This window comes from Corapipo altera, unplaced genomic scaffold, assembly GCF_003945725.1.
Source record: "Corapipo altera isolate COAL_440 unplaced genomic scaffold, ASM394572v1 113, whole genome shotgun sequence".
NCBI lineage: Eukaryota > Metazoa > Chordata > Aves > Passeriformes > Pipridae > Corapipo > Corapipo altera.
The window spans coordinates 7,765,130-7,781,601 of record NW_020884895.1 but is presented as its reverse complement, the minus strand read 5'-3'; the positions used below and the strand labels follow the sequence as shown (position 1 = coordinate 7,781,601).

At 49.5% G+C, this 16,472-nt stretch overlaps 1 protein-coding gene across 1 annotated transcript; it reads right to left on the bottom strand.

The window, feature by feature from the left end:
• Window positions 1-5,281: 5,281 nt before the first annotated feature.
• SLC2A2 (solute carrier family 2 member 2) lies at window positions 5,282-16,127 on the bottom strand. The gene is made up of 11 exons (XM_027647292.1): window positions 15,964-16,127; window positions 15,213-15,308; window positions 14,484-14,740; window positions 13,849-13,973; window positions 12,971-13,086; window positions 12,278-12,440; window positions 11,667-11,854; window positions 10,522-10,626; window positions 8,325-8,426; window positions 7,703-7,906; window positions 5,282-7,507 (listed from the first exon to the last, which is right to left on the bottom strand). Exons 1-11 carry the CDS (start codon window positions 15,994-15,996, stop codon window positions 7,316-7,318), a joined length of 1,581 nt encoding a protein of 526 aa, XP_027503093.1. The 5' UTR covers window positions 15,997-16,127; the 3' UTR covers window positions 5,282-7,315.
• Between the last annotated feature and the right edge of the window lie 345 nt (window positions 16,128-16,472).

Here is a 16,472-nt window from a genome sequence, read left to right as displayed (position 1 = left end):
GTGGGGCGCGTGTGCGCCGCGCCCCACACACTGCGGCGGCGGCGGCGGCGGCGGGAAGGGGCGGCGCGGGGCGCGCGCGCACGGCCCGGCCCCGCCCCCGCGCTTCCGCCACCGTCCATTGGCCCACGGGCCTCCCCACCCGGGGTGGGCGTGGCCGCCCCGCCCCCCCCCCCGTCCCACGTGCCGGAGGCGCTTTCCCGAGCCCCGCCCGCCCCCCTACGGAGCGCGCGCGGGCTCAGGGCGCCGCCGCGCCTCAGCCGCCAGGGGGCGTCGTGCGCCGCCTCCTCCCCTTACCCACGCCCCGCCGCCATCTTGGGCGGCTGAGGCCGACCCCGCCCATGAGGGGATGACCGTCTAGTCCGCGGAGTGTTTTTTACACGCATTACAGGGGAAATGTGTGTCCCCAAAACCTCGTGAGGCCTGATTAACTGCCCACACAGCGCCCTGTTGTCCGCCTCGTGTGTCCCCTCTCAGAATAATCAGAAATCTTGGGCTGCTGAGGCAGCCGCAGCCCCCGAGGGGCTGACCGTGTGCACCGCGGGGTGTTACATGAATTACACGGGAAATGTGTGTCTCCAAACCCTCGTGAGGCCTGATTAACTGCCCACACGACGCTCAGTTGTCGGCCTGGTTCTTATGTCCCCTCTCAGAGTAATCAGAAATAAGCGTTTTGCAAGCCCAAGGGGCCTGAGACAGGCAAGATCCATAGCAAGGGCTTGTGCTTGTTAATAGACGTGATATTCCATTAATACTGGAATTGTTAGTACTGCACTACTGTGTCCAGCTGTGGGGTCCCGAACATAGGAAAGGCATGGATCTGTTGGAGCAGATCCCAGGGAGTGCCATGAAGGTTATATTCTTCTGCTAAGAAAGGCTGAGAGTTGCAGTTGCTCAGCCTGGAGAAGAAAACGCTCCAGGGAGACCTTGTTGCAGTGTTCTAGTATATAAAGGAGAGTTATAAGAAAGAGAGAGAGAGAGAGACTTTTTACCAGGGCCTGTAGTGACAGGACAAGGGGCAATGGTTTTAAACTGAAAGAGGGTAGGTTTAGGAAAACTGTCCCCAGAAAAACTTTGAACACCCCATCATTGGAAGTGTTCAAAGCCAGTGTAGATGGGGTTTAGAGCAATGTGACCTAGTGAAAGCAGGAGTTTAGAATAGGTGATCTTGAAAAGTGCTTTTAATCTAAACTATTGTAGTGCTTTGTGCCCCCTCCTCAGCAACAATGCCACTGGCATAGCCCTTGGGTCCCACACCCAGCCCTGCACTGCCTCAGGGGGTGTCTGTGGCCTTGGAATCCTCAGAAAAATGAAGCCAAATGGCTGGTTTTACTAAAACTCTCCAAGTCAGATTCCACAATACTTTGAGCTATTTGACCAAACTCACCTGCAGAGTGTCCTGTGGAGCAGCTGGCAGATGGGCCCCAGCCCTGTGGAGTCCCATGCAGGTCACCGACAAACACCACAAAAACAGGAAAATGCAGAAATTCCGTGGCAGCACTGTCAGCACTGGCCTCTGCTATCACCGCCACAGGCTGCTGTGTGCTGTCCTACGTTTTCTGCCTCAAAATCCTGAATTTGTCATCTGTGTTCCAATGGGGCAGCTAGACAAGTCACTTTTAACATCACATTTTTAAATGGTTCACCATGGGATATTTTATTTAATCTGTGTTAATCTGCACGACCTGTTTGCCTGTGGTCCCACCCTTGGTTATACAGATCCCACTCCACATTGTACAGTGTGTACCTAAGAAGAAAGGTTTGGCTCTCATTTACATGGGGCCACTTTATGATGCCCCCACAGTGGCTCTCTGTGTTACCACAGCTCTCCGTGGATGCTGCTTCACTCAGCCTGCTCTGGAGATGATATCCTTTATCCTGCCCATTTTACTGCTGTCTCAGTTGATAAGGAGAGTCTGGGGCATCCTGTTAAGTGTTTTCACATGTACAGTGAGTGTTTGTTTACCTGCAAGTGTGTGACAAATTGCATGTGCTCTAGGGCATTTTTTCTTCTGATAAAATACATCGTGAGAGACCAACCAACTGCTCTGACCCAAACTGCAGCAGGCTGCGGCTCAGCACTACTGATAATTTTTTTTCTCAAGTATCAGTTGATAAATTTGGCTGATTTTCCACAATTAACAGATTCATTTTGTAGTAGTTGAGAGATCTTCTGGAATAAATCGTCCTTTTACTAAAGTACAGCTGTAGATGATACTTATTTTTCAGACACAAAACAAATATTCCAAGATGGCCATTATCCGAGATTCAATAAAAAACATTGGAAATCCATCCATCATTCATTGCCTGCAGGCATCTTTCCTTTGTCTGGATCAACGTTTATTTTCTAATGTGTGTTTCTTGATAATACTAATGTGATTATCCCCCTTTTCTACGCAACAACAGCAATTTGATTGAAAGCAGATTTGAAAATAAAATACTGTGGCCTTTCACATTTAAAGGTATTTCCTTTCCAGTTTTGCCCAGCTGGATCACACACACCCCTTTTCTTTCTAGTAGGCTCAGGATGCTGTGAAGCTTTGTTTCTCCTAACTGTGTCTTTATATATAAGAAGTGAAGAGGGATTAGAAAACTTTTAGAATGTTTTAAACTGAGTGAGTTATGTCTGTTCTCAGTTATGTTCTGGAGAAATGTCTGACACACGTCCTTAAATCCCAGCCTAGAGAATATGCATTTCAGCCAGAGCTGGGCTAATCCCACCTTCTTTCCAGAAACATCCCACCTTGTTTCCAGCCAGCCTGCTGGAAGGCAGGAGGTGGTGTTTACACCCACATGAGCCATGGGTTCAGGTCACACAGTTAGAAATAACAGGTCACGAGCAAAGCAGTGTAAACAGCCCTGTTCCAACCTGAGCCAGCGTCTGCTTCAGCTGCTGGGCTGACTTTGCTGGGATCTCACCGTGTCCTGACTGTTGAGTTGAGGGTTCACAGCGGCTTCTGAGTGCAACATCGAGCAGGAGGACATGAGAGGCTGAGAGTCGGTGACTCCCCCCTCCACAGGACAGTGCTGTGCTCAGCAGGCCCTCTGAGCTCCTCCAGTGTCTCTGTGGGGCAGGAGCCAGGTCACGGAGCCTCTGCAGTGACCTTGCCACAGGCACCCACCCTGCTCCGGGCACTGCTTTATTCCTGCCGTTCACTGTCAGCTCCCTCTGCTGTGCCTGTGTCCAAATTACCCAGGGAATTACCCTGGGACTGGGGATCAAAGACAAGCAGTGACAGTGCAGGGACACTGAGCTAGTGGGAACTACTGTAACTTCCCCACTGGGAAGAAGGGAAGCACAAAGTAACTCCAGCTGTTCCCTCCTCCTGGATCTGCAGCAGTGCTCCTGCAGTGATATCCCACTCACGACCTGGGGGGCCCTGGTGCTTTCCACAGTCACAGAGCCGCTTCCCACTCCTGAACTGAATACAAGGAGGCAAAACCGCAAGACACTACCCAAGTCTCAGGTCTACAGTTGTATCTACAGCCTGTAAAATTTAAGGACTGATGATCCACAGCCAGGATTTATTGCCCCTTTGCTGGGGAGGAGATCCTTCCTTTTCAGCACAGCTACTTAGGCTGTGCCTCTGGGTAAAATTTGTCAGTATTGCTTGAGAATTTAGTGAAACATTTGAACACACTCAACTACCTTAAATTAAATCTCATGCTTACACATTCTGCTGGTGTTCTGCCATGAAATTCCTCAGCTCCCATAGATTTCAGTGAAAGATAAGGACAGTGAACACCTCGGAAAATTCATCTTACCTCAAAGACTTGGTACCTGCGTACATAGTACTTGGGTTAACTTCATCATTGTCAGCTGTTTGACTCTGGAGGTGGAGGGTAGTGCTTTTCAGCGATGAAAAACAAGTTGAAGTGAGGCAGAAAAATCTGTGATAAATTAGTGTGGAGAGTGTTAATGGGGCCAAATGTCCTGAGTTTATTGAATTAGGGAAGTCAAACTAATTTTAAAATTAAGCCCAGACAGTGGGAGACCAGATATCGTTGGCACAACAGGAAAGTCTTAATGGCTGTCATCTCAGCACATTAGGAAAACACTGTCAAAGCTCTTGCTGACAAGATGCTTTCTCAGGGATTATTAATTATATTGCATTATTAGCCAGGCATGGTATGAGAACATATTTTGCACGTTAACTAAAATGCAACAACCATTTAGCTAATAAGTCTTTTCAATTTTCTTAATGATTAGCGACTTAGTAAAACTGTAACAGTGAGAGGTAAAAATAATGGTTCAACAAGCTGTATCTCAAGAACAAGTTTTAACTGGAACTTGCATGTAGCAAGGACAGATAAAGTGTACAGTTCTAATTACTGGCCTGATGGGACAAGACATAAGTAAACATATCGACTCAAATGACCCCTTCCTGCGTTGTCATACGGTAAAAGTGCTCTTGTGATAGTTCAGCCCACCTTGATCCTTCCACCACAGCCATAGGGAGGACAGAAGGTCAGCAGTGCCAAGATTTGCTCATCCTGTCCCAGGCTGGAAGGAGAAGACTCCCTTCCCTTCCACACAGCATCTGCTGCAAGGAAGCACAACCTGAAACTCTATTTTCCTTAAGTGTTTCTGAACCCTCAGGCAGATCTTCCGGGAAGTTCGGGATATAGCTATGGGTAATGTTAATGTTGCAGGGCTTTGTTAAACTAATTTATGTGCTGCAGTACAGTAATTGAATCAGGCCTTCTATTCTCATTCACCAGTGACATGAGAAAACAAGAACTGGCTGCTCAGTGTTGCTCAATAAATGGCACTTCACTGCTGAGTTGCTGGCAGTCACTGGTGCCCTGCAGGCATTAGGACAAAGATTAGCAGAAGTTTAGCAAAATAGTTTTGGGCCACCTGTATGATGACTGGGAACCCAGCCTAGCTGGGTCCTCCCTCAGAGCCCTCTCCCCAAATGCTCCTTCTGACAGTTGTGCCCAGAGAGGCCCCAGCACCAAGTTTTAAGCACCATGAAGCAGAGGTGCTTCACGGCAGGGTGAAGTGGGAGTGGGGACAGCTGGGGCCAGACACCAGCACACCTTCAGTGAGGGTTGATCCCAACACAGAGCCAGCTCACACCGGCTCCAGGTCTGCCTTTAACCCCAGTCTCACCTCTGTACCATCCATTTAAGGGGGTTTGGCTGAGGGCTTGCACAGCATTTACCACTCATGGAGCAGATGTGTCCTGCCAGGAAAATAGGTCCTGTCTGGCACTGGACACATGTCTGAGATGTACAGAAGGAAAAAACAACAGCACAGGCCAACACACACCATAGATGATGTTCACTGTCACTTTTATCTAACAGACATAGATAACATTACTGAAAGCAAGAACCCATCTCTTCCCCCCCCCCCCCCTTTTACATTCAGACAATCAGTTATAATATTTAACTACCTGTAGTAAACAATGTGGAGAGTTTCTGAGCCTGCTGTGGCAGCTGGTCTCACCTGGGAGGACCTGTTTGCAGCACACGGACAGAGGGTTCCACTCAGATCTGTGCCCCAGCTCTGCTGCTCTCTTCTTCACCCTAGCCTGGGCCCTGGTTCCCAGATCCCTGCATACCCCATGTCAGACCTGGAATCCCCACTGCTGTAGCACATGACAGCACTGACCCAGTTCTTCTCTAGTTAAATCCCAGCAGTCACTCCGGGAAAGCCTTTGGTGCAATCTTACTGCTTCAGTGCACACACTGGGGCCAGACACTTCTCCCAAAGGACCTCATGGCTGCACTTCCAGTCACTTGGAAGGGACTAGAATCTGCTTTAGAGTCGTAATACCAAGAAAGTAAAGTCTACAAAGGAAAAACGTTCAGGCACATGGAAAGGAGCATGAACATTCCCTAAAACCAAACCCACAGCAGCAGCATGATCCTCCTTGGCCCATCTGTTCTGTGCTTTTCATTATGCTTGATCCTCTGTTACATTTTGGCCACTGCTTCACCATCAGCGTGGTGAGCTCACAGCAACCCAGCAATGCTAGTGTTTCATCTCTAAATAAATAATGGGTTTCTATCCTGAGAAAGTTGCTAGAAAGTAACCTGGTATCACAACAAAGAACATGCAAATCTTAAAAGTCAAGCAAACAGAGAGGAGGCTTTTACAGTGGTTCCAAGATATGCCCCCAAAAAAGGAAGAAAAATCCATGGAGTTTGATTCTGTCACATAAAAATGTCTCACAAAGAAGCAAAAGGAGCACAAACAAGGCTATGGAAACAGCATGACCTCCTGCTTGCACTTCTTGGCTGCAGCACATCCAGCCAGCAAAATCCTAAGTGGTGCAAAGTGGGGGTCCCATCAGTGGGCACCTTCCAGTTAACCCTCCAGTACCCATTCCCTCTTTGGGTCATCATCTATTGTTACAGTATGGGCAGCCCAAGTCCTTGACTCAGGCTGGAGCCTGTGGGTCTGAGCATTGTACAAAAGGAAGGGAAGGCAAGCTCAGAGGATGGGGAAGGAGGTGACCTGGCAGTAGTCACACCATGGGAGGGATGGCAGCAGGACTTGGGTCTCCTCATCCTGGGGTCAGGAGCGCCCAGGCCCCTTGTGTGGTCAGTATTGTGCTTGTCTTGTGCTGCAGCAGGGAGAAGGGAGGGAGAAGAGGCTTCCTAGGAGGAAAGAGGGTGCTAAATAGTTTGGCTGAAACATAAGGAAAAAAATGCCCATCAGCCCAGCCACAGTTTCTAAGATTCTCCTAAAAAATTTTGTGATTGGAAATCCTTATGAGATCGGACAGCATTTCCATAATGCACAGACAGCAAAGCAAGTGAGGTTCAAGTGGGATCCACCTTTTTCCTCTGCACAGGCATGAGTAAGGGGGAGTTTGCCTGACCTGTTTTCCTTGGTACCCCATGCAATCAGTACTGTGTGCTGGAGGCACAACTGCACTAGCAGTTGGCTTCTCAAGGCACCAAGTCACGAGAAGGAAGCAGCAAGCATGGGACAAAAAGGTGAAAATGTGAGGCTGCAGCATCAGCCGACCCCCCCTTTCCTTCACTCCAGCTGCGCCATGGCCCTGCTTGGCCATGTGGTAACATCACCGTCCTGCTGGGGTCTTACAGAGGGACATGGAGACACACAGATAACGTACTCCTCCCGTCCTTTCCCTGGCTCTTCCTGCAGTACAGTTGTACCAAGTGTCTCAGACCAAAATGCCAGGTTAGCACCTGGGAGGTGTGAACCGCAGCAGCCAGAAGGAATGCGGTGGATGGGTCCTCCTGGTCTGCCAGCTGCAAGGTTTTTGTGAAATGAGACTTTTGCCCACAGTGCCTGAAGGAGGTCCATGCCCAGTCCCTCCTTTCTGGGTGGGTGGGATGGTTATGCCTCCTCAGTGGCTCGCAGGTCCTGCAGCTCAGTCATGGCTTTGGCCGAGAGCTTCTTGCGGCGGAACACAGCTGCGATCTCCTCAAAGGACTTCCCTTTTGTCTCTGGGACTTTGAAGTAGGCAAACAGAAAGAAGAGTAGGAGCAGGGCTGCGAAGATTGCAAACACGTACGGTCCACACAGATCCTGCAGTGGGGCAAGTGGGAACAGGGGGATACCACCATGAGCACTGCGGGGATGGCTTCCCCTTCCTACCCTGGGGGACTGAGGTGCCCAGCAGGGCTTGGGGATGGAGATCTGGGAGGCACATCCCCATCCCTCTGGGAGCCAGCAGCGGGGTCACGCCAGCCATTTATTTGTATGGTTTGAGGAGTTTCTTACCGCTATGTACTGGAAGCACATTCCCACGATGAAGTTGCAGGCCCAGTTGCAGAAGCCGGCGACAGCGATGGCGGCAGGACGTGGGCCTTGGCTGAACAGCTCGGCCACAATAAACCAGGGGATGGGCCCAGGCCCGACTTCAAAGAAGATGACGAAGAGGAAGATCGCAACCATGCTGACATAGCTCATCCAGGCAAACTGGCTCTGCAAAAGGTTGGTGTTATAGTCCCAACACAACTCTCATTAACTATCACCAATTACTTTAATTAAGCTTCTTTTTCAGAAATTTCTTTCCATTCAGACAAGTGGGGACTGGACATGAATAATTAAGGCTCTCAACTCTTGTGCCAGGTGCTGGCTGGGCGTGTGTTGCCAGCGTTGCTGCTTGCAGGAGTTCACAACCATCAGCTCAGCTGTTCCTTTGAGCCTTCTCCGTGCCTGCAGCACGGCCAGGACAACAGAGAATGGTTCTGTCATTAATAACTAGGGTGTTCAGTAGAGGAGGTCACCCCTTATTTGGTTTTATAACCCAACAGGGGCTTGCTCCAGTGGTTTGGACTGACTTTGATGGCGTCTTCTCTTGCTTGCAAACAAGGGATTAAAAATGGAGAGAAATCCTTACCAGAAGCGCAAGTCCAACTGTCATGGCCACGGCACTTATTAACATGCCCATCAATCCAGCCAGGAACAGGGACCGCCTGCCCGCCTTCTCCACCAGAAAGACCTGTAGAAACACATGCAGCAGCTCAGTCTCCAGCACTGCTGCTCTCAGGATCAGGTCCATTAGCAATAACCAACCTGTTACCACTGCCACACTGCCCTCCTGCTCTTCTAGCTCTTGTGATAGGGATTTATGTGCTAGTTTCCAAGTGTCAAAAACTCTGCCAGTGGCTCTTAGGGAGCCAGACTGAGCAGTCACCTTGCCAAGGGGAAGGCAAAGCCACATACACTCAGAACTCATGAGTTTCCAAGCTCTCAGGACTTCTCACTTCTCCTACACATGTATTGCTGACTATGAACTTTTCCTCTCTCTCTTTTTCTGGGTTGTTTTTTTTTTTTTTTTCCCAAGAAGAAAAAACTCACTAGCTCTGCATTAGTTTGAAATTGGCCTTCAAAATGTAGCATGATTCAGGTCACACCATTGCACCTTGCCTGTCCCAGGGCAGGGATATAGTTGTATAGCAGGATTTTTCCTCCAATTGCTCTCAGACTCCTTTTGTTTCCCTGGCATCCACAAGTCTTAGTTTTCTCCTTATCAGCTCCTCTTGGTGGACTCCAGTCATCTCACACAGCTTTTGTAAGTCTGTACCAGACACCTCACTCAGTGGGAAGGTGTAGGTACCTCCAGAGGACAGTGCAGATGGCCTGGCCTAACTGTGCATGAGCCTCTGAGGCTGCCCAGTCCTTCCCTTCTGCTCTGAAGGACACCTCTGGCTGGCAGCTCAACCTTTCCTGCCATTACAGCCCTGATTTATGCTTCTAGGAGACCGTCTCCTTTACTGGAGGCAGTGCATCCTGCTGACTCGGGAAGTTGCAGAGAACGAGCCTCTGCGTTCCCTTCTCCCCCTGCCAAGGTCCACCCGCTGTCAGCACTTCTGCCTTTTGATCAGGGTCTGTCATTTATTGACAAAGGCAGCTAATTTTTAAGTTCTCATGGCCAAAAGAAGCAAAGAGCAAATGCCCCAGGCTGCGAGTACCAGAGCCTCAGAGTGGGGATGGAACTGCAGGAGACCCTCTGTGCTGGAGAAAGGCTTCTTCCAGCTGCAAACCTCCTAATTCCATTTCACAGTAAAGATCACATTTTCTCCTCACTATGGGGCCTGTGATGGACTTCCTCTAAAGAAAGTTCATCTCAAGACCTCCTATCTCATACATGCTGGAGTAAGAATGGTTTGTGTTGGAAGGGACCCTTAAATACCGTATTGTTCCAACACCCCTGCCATGGGCAGGGACACCTTCCACTATCCCAGGTTGCTCCAAGCCTTTTCCAACCTGGCCTTGAACGCTTCACGGATGAGGCATCCACAGCTTCTCCAGGCAACCTGTTCCAGTGCCTCACCACCCTCACAGTCTATTTCTTTCTAATATCTAATCTAAACCTGCCCTCTACCAGTTTAAAGTGATTCCCCCTTGTCTTAAATCTCTTGGAGCTGTATATTTCTCCCTTTCAGCCAGTCCTGCTTTGTTGGAGGTAAAAGTCCTTTTCTCCCTAAGTCTCTTGAGAGGTGTCAGGGAAATGGGCTTGGCATTTCCTGATCTTATATTAATGGCCACATTAAAAAACTAATTGCCTGCTGATAGAAATTGTGTTAATCCTCTCAGGAGAGAGACAAACGAAGGGAAAGTCTGTGGAAACAAACCCATCCTTTTATTGCTGCAGAGCACTGCCTAGGTAGGATGAGGATAGGTGCTGGATTACTGCATTACCGTGGAATAGCCTTTGGATATCACTCGTGCAGGTGCTATGTACATACACAAAACAGTTTGAAAGATAACAGGTAAAGGAGACTGTGAGCTGCTTGCTCCCCCATCACAGCCCCTTTTGTTTTGGGGAAATTGCTGAGTTACCAGAGCTTCCCAGAGCACAGTGATGTATTTTCCACTCATAAGGCATTTCAGCAGTGCTGATGTCAGGCTCTGTGTCAAGGCTTAAATTTTCAAAAGAAACTTGCCCAGGGAATGATTTTTCCCTGTAAGGTGTTCAAGGTCAGCCCTGAAAACTGCAAATCCCAGTCTAAGCTCCAGGATAAAATCATGTCTCAAAGCCACATTGTAGCTTACGTGTCTTTGTAGTCTGTGTGGCAGAAGTATTTACTTACAGAGATAACAGTGAAGACTGTGTTCACCACTCCGACACCGATGGTTGCGTAAACTGGTTGGTCAACTCCAGCTCTCTCGAAAATGTTTGTAGAATAGTAAAAGATCTATCAAAATACATCAAGATGAAAGATTAGGCAACAGGGCTGGTGGAACTTTTTGTTCTCTTGAGAGAAAAGTTGCACTTGCTTGGCTGAGATGTGAAGCAATTTAATTATGATTAATTTTTCAACTTTTAATAGCTTGTTATAGTAATTAAAGCTGAAAATTTCAAAGGAGCCGGAGGGAGTTAAAAATCCTGTTGAAATTCCCCTCCTGAGCTACTGCATTTGCACATTAAAACTGTTTTCTTCCATGTAGTCCATGTTTAATCTTGAAATCCAGCACTGAGCAATGAAGAAAAATATCTTAATATGACTGAGTTGTACGTGAATTTTAAAATATTCTCACTGCATTGAAACGACTCCCATTTCTTCCTTCTCTCCAAGAATAAGGTGATTCTTTTCTGGTAAAAGTTAAAGGCAGTAGGTAAATGGGTGCTGACCCTCAGTTGGGCTCTGTGACATCCTCATCCCAGTTCATCCCCACAAGGCTGGGCACCCCTGCATTGCCACTCTGCCTTGGGATGCAGAAATGCTCCCAGAGTTTTGAAAGCTGGTGGAACAGAGGCCTCAAGTTTCACCAGACTTTCAAAAATATGATTTTTAGCAGATTTTGAAAAGGAGGCTCTATGCTTCTGGGTGCAAAATGGTGATTTCTGGTATCCCCAAGAGGTGATGCAAAAAACTGTTTAGTTACAAATATCTAGAAAACAGTGATTCTGTGGTTCCTGGGGTGAGCACATAGTCATTAAAGAGAGAAAACTGCTGATGAACTCGGTTAGGTGGAGGGTCATGGGAGAGCTCAGCATGGACCCGCTGTGCCAGCTAGCTTTGTGCTGAACTCCCTCACACCCTTCGCCCCTCCTGCCCTCCCACAGCCAGCGTGGCAGTGAGATCCACCATCAGCACTGACGCTGGTGGCTGAGGAGCCCACTGCAGCCATGGGAAAGCCACCTTTCCCCCCTGCATGGCTCGGATGGAGCCAGAGCTGCCTTTTCATGCTCAGCGTGGATTTCTTTAAAGACAAACATTTTGGGGAGACTCACCGCATTGATTCCTGAGAACTGCTGGGATATTTGCACCATCAGTGCCACGATGACAGCCTGCCTGTACCTGGAAGAGGTGAAAAGCTGTCTTATGGAGACTTTCTTTTCACTAGCAGCTTCTTGCTTTTCTTTTTCCATCTCTGCAATCTCTTTCATCGGGTCACAGTTTCCTCTAAGCCTTTTCAAATCTTATGAAAAAAAAAAAGAAAGATTGACATTTTATCTTCAGATAAGGCACAGATAAGGACAAGAATCTCTCTAGCTAGAACTCAGGGTAGGCCAACCACATGGACAGCCACGTCCTCTTGCTCTGAGGATTCCCATGGCACATCAAGGATCCAAAGTGTGTCTGCTTGGCCAGGGGCAGCAGCATATCAGTCCTGCAACAGCCCTCAGACACTATGCTCCAGCTTCATCTCTCAGCAATGCTGCTTAGTCCCATGCAAACATCTCAACAGTTTTTGGTCCAGATCTGATTTGTACCTCAGCAGCTCAGAGGGTGGAGTGGAGCAACCACACAGTTATATGTGAATCCTCAGCCTTTTTCCTTCTGTGTTTAACACTATGTACAGTATAAAAACAATTCTAGACAAGCCCAGAATGTGTCTTACTTCTTTTAGCTTCCTCCACCTTCCCCAGTTTGATGTAAAGGTATCGGGGGCTCTCGGGGCACAGCAGGAGCAGGAAGAACTGCAGCAGGGCAGCCACACCAGACAGACCGAGGAGCAGGGGCCACATCTCATCGTTGCCCAGGAGAAAGTCTAGTCCAAGGACCTGGAATAATTGAGGCATGTTTGAATGGATTGTTTTACAGCCTAAGAAAAGAAAGTGATTTATCACTTTGGCATTTTGAAGTGACAACCTGGAAGTAAACTAGAAGCAAATACCAATTCTTTTTCTGGATGTATTTGTTCTTGGTACATTTATGTGCCCACCTGTTGCATAGCTGGAACTCCTGCCATGGTAGGGAAAAGCTGACTGGGACTTTGGGCTTCCTGCTTCTCTGATGAAGCCATTTTTGAGAACCTGATTATTAGGGGTCTTGTGCTCAGCCTGATGCTGATTAGATACTGAAAATAATTCCTCAGGGAAAGGAGAAATTGCAGAAGCATTTTTTATTTCTTGAGATGTCATCTTTGTTAAGACACCTCCGACTCAAGGCATGAGTTTAACCCCATTAGAGCAGATTGCTTTGTGCACTCCTTTAGTTTTGGGGTGGAATGGTCTGTGACACCCCAGCGTATCATTGGGGTCTCCCTAATCTCCAAACCACCCTCTCTGGACATGTGAGCTTTCCTTCTTACCTGGCTGATGAGGATCCCTGTGACAATGGCGAGCTGGTGCAGCGTCCCCAGCGCTCCCCGAAGGGCCGTGGGAGAGACCTCGCTGACGTACATGGGCACGAGTCCGGAGGAGAGCCCTGCATGGAACACACTCAGGTGTCACCTCCTCTAGACCACAGCTCAGAAACTACCAGAAACCACTCCCCAAAGGGAAAGGAGGATGGAGCCTGTGTGCTGCAACCCACACCCCACCAAAGCCCTCGTGCCTGGCTGGGAACCACCTGCACCTTGGAAAGGTGCTGGGATATCCCTGCATAGGATATCTCAGAGCCCCAAACTGTGAAGCCTTTTACTTAAACACACACATAAGAGCACAGAGCAGAGATTGTCCACTGGGAGGAGGTATCACAGGGCAAAGAGCTTGCTTAAAACTTGCCTTGAAACCTCAGAGCAGAGTATTGTATTTGCATACCAGTTACAGGGGTAACGAGCCATTATTTCTAAGGTAATTCTAATGTAATTCCATATTATTTGCTGACTGTTGTATCCTCTCCTTGTACAATGCTCCTGTGCTCTCTGCTAGACAGCACTGCTTCTAGAGAACCTGTTAACCAGCCTGGCTAATGATGTGCTGTTACAGCAGCCACCAGCAAGATCCAGCCTTGAGATAAAGAGGGGCTTGCTCCTTTCTAGCATACGTAAAACAAACCAGTTTCCTGACAGAGCCAACCCAGATACTTCTGGGAAAGATCCTGGATCAAGAAGGACAGACAGAGGAAGAAGAAGAAAACTCCCACCTGTGAAACTCCTTCTGATTAAAAAAAGATTAAAAAATATAGGAAACCCTGAACAGGAGCCTTGGAGCACCCGGCACCCTGCCTGACCCAGGCTGGACTCACCGCAGTACAGCCCTGTGACTGCTCTCCCAGCGATGATGAGGATGTGAGACGGCCCAAATTTCGCCAGCCCCATGAGGAGGTTCCCGGCGATGGAGAGGACATTCACCACCAGCATGGCTTTCACCCTGCAAGGCAGTAGCACCACAGCTCCTTCTGGCACCTCGCTCAGCCAAAGCAGCCGTCGAGACATGCAAGTGGAGCTATTAACTGACATAATCAGCACTACAGAGGGAAAAATAATGATTGTAGGCACTGCAGAATATAGCGCCCGGGTGCAATCAGAGTAGTTAAAATTATATTGTAAATTACATTTTACATCCTGTGCAAACACTGTTCAGATGCCCTTCTCTCCCATTTGCCATGAAAAGAAAAGGGGGAATTCAGAAGTTAATCAAGGCTGCTCATCAGCTGCTGTCTGAAGTGCTAAAGTTGCAATAAAACACCTGATTTATAATTGAGGATTTTAATAAGCCCGACCTCTATGATGGTTGGAACAGTATTTTGGAAGTTGGAAGTTGGTTTTTTTCCCCTTTTTTTCCTAAATTGGGGACAATACTAGAAATTGTATTTCTACAGAGAGGGAACAGAAAGTCTGGGGCTGTGGGACAGAGTCACAGCACACATGGAGTTCTCACCTGCCGAGCCGGTCGCCGATCCAGCCCACGGTGAAGGAGGAGACCATGCCACCGACGGCAAACACGGAGACAGAGAGGGACCAGTACATGGTGAGGATGTGTGAGGAGGTGGCCAGGTCCTCGCTGGTGTCAGCCAGGGGTGCGAGTGTGCCCTTGGTGCCAGCCTGGGGGTTTGTGCCATCCTCCCCGGAGGTGTTGGTGGCGTGTCCATCCAGGGGGATGATGCCCAGCACGCGCCCGTAGTGTGCCTCTATCACCTGGGACAGGCGAAGAGGGAAAACTCCATCAGCTCAAATGTACAACCACCCCAAGAGCTGTTTTGGGGGTTTTTTCTGCCCCAGGAAAATCTTTTCAAAGGAGGGTCTGCAGGAATGAAATCATGGGTCACCCCCAGCTCCCCAGCACCCAGGGACCAGCGAGGAGGGGCCACATGGGCAGGCACAGAGCATCCCCTCCTCCCTGGGCTGAGGTGAGCGTGGTGTCAGCACCAGCAGAAAGCTGCAGTCCCTCTGCCTGGGCACAGGGACTGTGTTGCAGTGGGGATGGCTCCACAACTGCAGAGCCCTGCTCCTTTCCCTGGGGAAGTGGCAGAGGGGGGGTCCTGGCCGTGTTCTCACCCCACTGCCTTTGTGCTGTGGGAGAAAGCGCCTAGGAAAGGGACAGGGAAGGGACAGACGGGCCCTGAAGCCTTGTCCCTTGGCTGTGCATGGCCTGGGGGGCTCAGCTTACCTTCTGGGGGGCATTAATGACACCCAGGCTGTAGCCGAACTGGAAGAAGCCCAACACTGCAGTGAAGACAGAGAGGACCAGCGTTCCCGTGAGGTGCTGGCGGAGGAAGCAGAGAACAGCCTCACCCTGTTGTCCTAACCCTGCCCAAATCTTGGGGGCTGCACCCCATCCCTGTCCCAGGGGACTCTGGTGCCCAGCTGGCCAGGACCACAGCATCCAGGGATGCTGCTGCAGAAGCACAGGTGGTTTGGCTTCAAAGGAGAGGGAAAGCCCCTGGAGACAGGCAAGATCAAGGCCCCAAGGGCAGAGTGCTGTTGCCCCACAATGAGCAGTCCAGCTCTCCCTGCTGCACTGCCCATCCTGGCTCTGGAGCTCACAGGAGCCAGAGCTCTGCCTGGTAAAGCAGCACAGGCAGCAGCAGTGTGCCCTGTCCCATCCCCATCCTCATCCCCATCCCTGGAGCACAGCAGCTGGGAAAAAAGTCACCAAAACTGTGGTTTTCAGCAGTGCTGTTTCAAGCATTGTTTCCTTCCATCACAGTTAAAGTTATCCAATGAGCCAACAGAGCTCTTAAAAATAAAAAACAACCCCCTGACCCCTTTGCCCCTGTGCTCAGTACACAGACATGAGAGAGCAATTAATTAAGGGAGGGGATTTTCTTTTTGGGTTGGTTTTGGTCTTAGCACGGAATTGCTCAGTGCTGGGCTCCTGCAGAAATCCCAGTGCAAAAATACCAGTGAGCCATGGTTACCTTCTCTGTCTGCATTTTGCTTTTCTCTTCCATCCTGCAGCTCCTCCACTGTCCTCCCAGGAATGGTCCCTGTCCTGGGCTGTGGAGTGAGGTGAGGGCTTGGGCAGGGAAGGAGGGACAGCCGGGCTGGGAGGGAGGCAGGAAAAGTGGCTGATGCTCCGAGAGATGGGTCTATATGAGCTCTGGAGTTAATGAGAAACCCAAGCCTTCCATGTGTTACTTGGCCACTGCTCGGCTCAGGGCAGCCGCCACCAATCCCCGTGTCTGGGGACAGGCACGAAACAACAGGAGACCCACAAAGGCATAGAGTGGACCTGGGAAATTCAAATGATCCAGCTGCAGGGCTGGTTTGGGGCTGTCCCTTGGTTTAACAGCCGGGAATGTGACATGCCAGGGACTTGGGAACACGCTACAGCCTGTTTTGAGATGCTCAACACTTTCCTCGGCTTCTGTGCTGGTGTATGTGCCACATCACAAACCCCTTTCTGAATTAGGGAGAAGAAACCTCT

Coding starts and splice junctions, on each gene's coding strand:
- SLC2A2 (XM_027647292.1), bottom strand. CDS start 15,996: ATGGAAGAGAAAAGCAAAATGCAGACAGAGAAG. Junction 13,974..14,483: donor ATCGGCGACCGGCTCGGCAG/GTGAGAACTCCA, acceptor ACTGCCTTGCAG/GGTGAAAGCCATGCTGGTGG. Junction 12,441..12,970: donor CAGGGATCCTCATCAGCCAG/GTAAGAAGGAAA, acceptor CAATTATTCCAG/GTCCTTGGACTAGACTTTCT.